This window comes from Trachurus japonicus, chromosome 5 (assembly GCF_045865225.1).
Source record: "Trachurus japonicus isolate A0001 chromosome 5, Traja_1.0".
Taxonomy (NCBI): domain Eukaryota; kingdom Metazoa; phylum Chordata; class Actinopteri; order Carangiformes; family Carangidae; genus Trachurus; species Trachurus japonicus.
The window spans coordinates 2,432,788-2,434,156 of NC_140911.1; the positions used below are offsets into that span (position 1 = coordinate 2,432,788).

General features: G+C 48.2%; 1 protein-coding gene across 1 annotated transcript; it reads right to left on the reverse strand.

The window, feature by feature from the left end:
- Positions 1-268: 268 nt before the first annotated feature.
- LOC146986767 (thiol S-methyltransferase TMT1A-like) lies at positions 269-1,369 on the reverse strand. The gene is made up of 2 exons (XM_085775560.1): positions 838-1,369; positions 269-510 (listed from the first exon to the last, which is right to left on the reverse strand). Exons 1-2 carry the CDS (start codon positions 1,336-1,338, stop codon positions 277-279), a joined length of 735 nt encoding a protein of 244 aa, XP_085631686.1. The 5' UTR covers positions 1,339-1,369; the 3' UTR covers positions 269-276.

Below are 1,369 nucleotides of genomic sequence, written 5' to 3' on the forward strand. Positions count from 1 at the left end.
CTTAATGTAAGTGATAAACTTGGGAAGTTTCATGGTGATATCTGTTAGTTAAAAATTTTACCCTATTCACCTCTGGTGTCTCCCCAGGCTTCCTATCCATCTTGGACGCCATCTTGAAAATAACACCTTTCTAGTGGTCAAATTTTGGTAAACTTTTAGTATGTTATTAAGGACATCTAATACTATAAAAAACAGCTGAGAAACCTTTTGTTAGAATTTTTTTAGGGTTAGGTGTTTTTTTTTCCATATATGCACCCGCCTACAACGGGACAGCATCTATTTGACAGCGTAGCCTACGATGTGTGGTTTGATGAGGAACACGAGCGGAGCGTCGATGTGTCTCAGTTTCAGGTCGGTGAATCCAGCTGCCTCCAGATGTTTCCACGTGTCACGGGTGACCTCGCAGCCGTCGCCGAAGTAGAACCAGGCAGGCTGCAGAACGTGCTGGAAGAAGAAGGCCCAGGTGGAGGCGTCGGCAACAACATGCTCCAAGAAGAAGAAGGCTCCACCCTGCAGGACATCATGAAAACTCAATAAAGAAATCCTTAAAAATGACAATATATATTTTTCTGACAAACCTGGGGACAAAATGTTAGAAGATTCAACTAAATTGAATATTTCTTTTTCCCCATCCAGTAAAGGTGAAATATCTGCTTCTTTATAGTAGTAGTACTAGTAGTATAAGTATTTCTAAAAAAGAAACTAGATTAGACCAACAGTAGCCTGCATAGTATGATACATTTAACAACAATATTGGTGCATTATTTGTTGGGGAAAACACGTGTCAAGTATCCCCCCCCCCCCAGTAGCACCGGGGCAGAGGATTAAACAACTTACTGGCCGCAGGACCCGGTGCGCCTCTCGCAGAGTTTGCGGTATGTTGTTGACAGAGCAGAGCACCAGGGTGCAGACAACAGCGTCTACCGATGCGTCCTCGACTGACCCCATGTCCTCCCCCGACGCCACCACGAACCTGTCGTACGTCAGGTGCTCGTTCTCGGACATGGACTGGTCCAGGTATTTCTGGAAGTGCGGGTTTGGGTCGGTGCAGATCACCCTGCAGCCGGACGGGTAGTACTGGAAATTAGTCCCGGTGCCGCAGCCGATCTCCAGGAGCGTGAGCTGCTGTTTGCCCGAAGGCACGAACTCCGACAGGCTGCGGAACAGCTCCTTCTTCTTGTCGTGCATCTTCTTGTTGTACGTGACAGAAAGCCGGTACCAACATATCGGAAAGACGCGTTTGTAGACCGAGTACAGGCCGAGAGCGTGGATCAGGTGCATGGGCAAACACAGCACGTTGACGAGCAGCGTGAAGAAGCGCATCAGCAACACAGCCATGATGGTGACTGCCGAGCGGGACCTGCAGCAG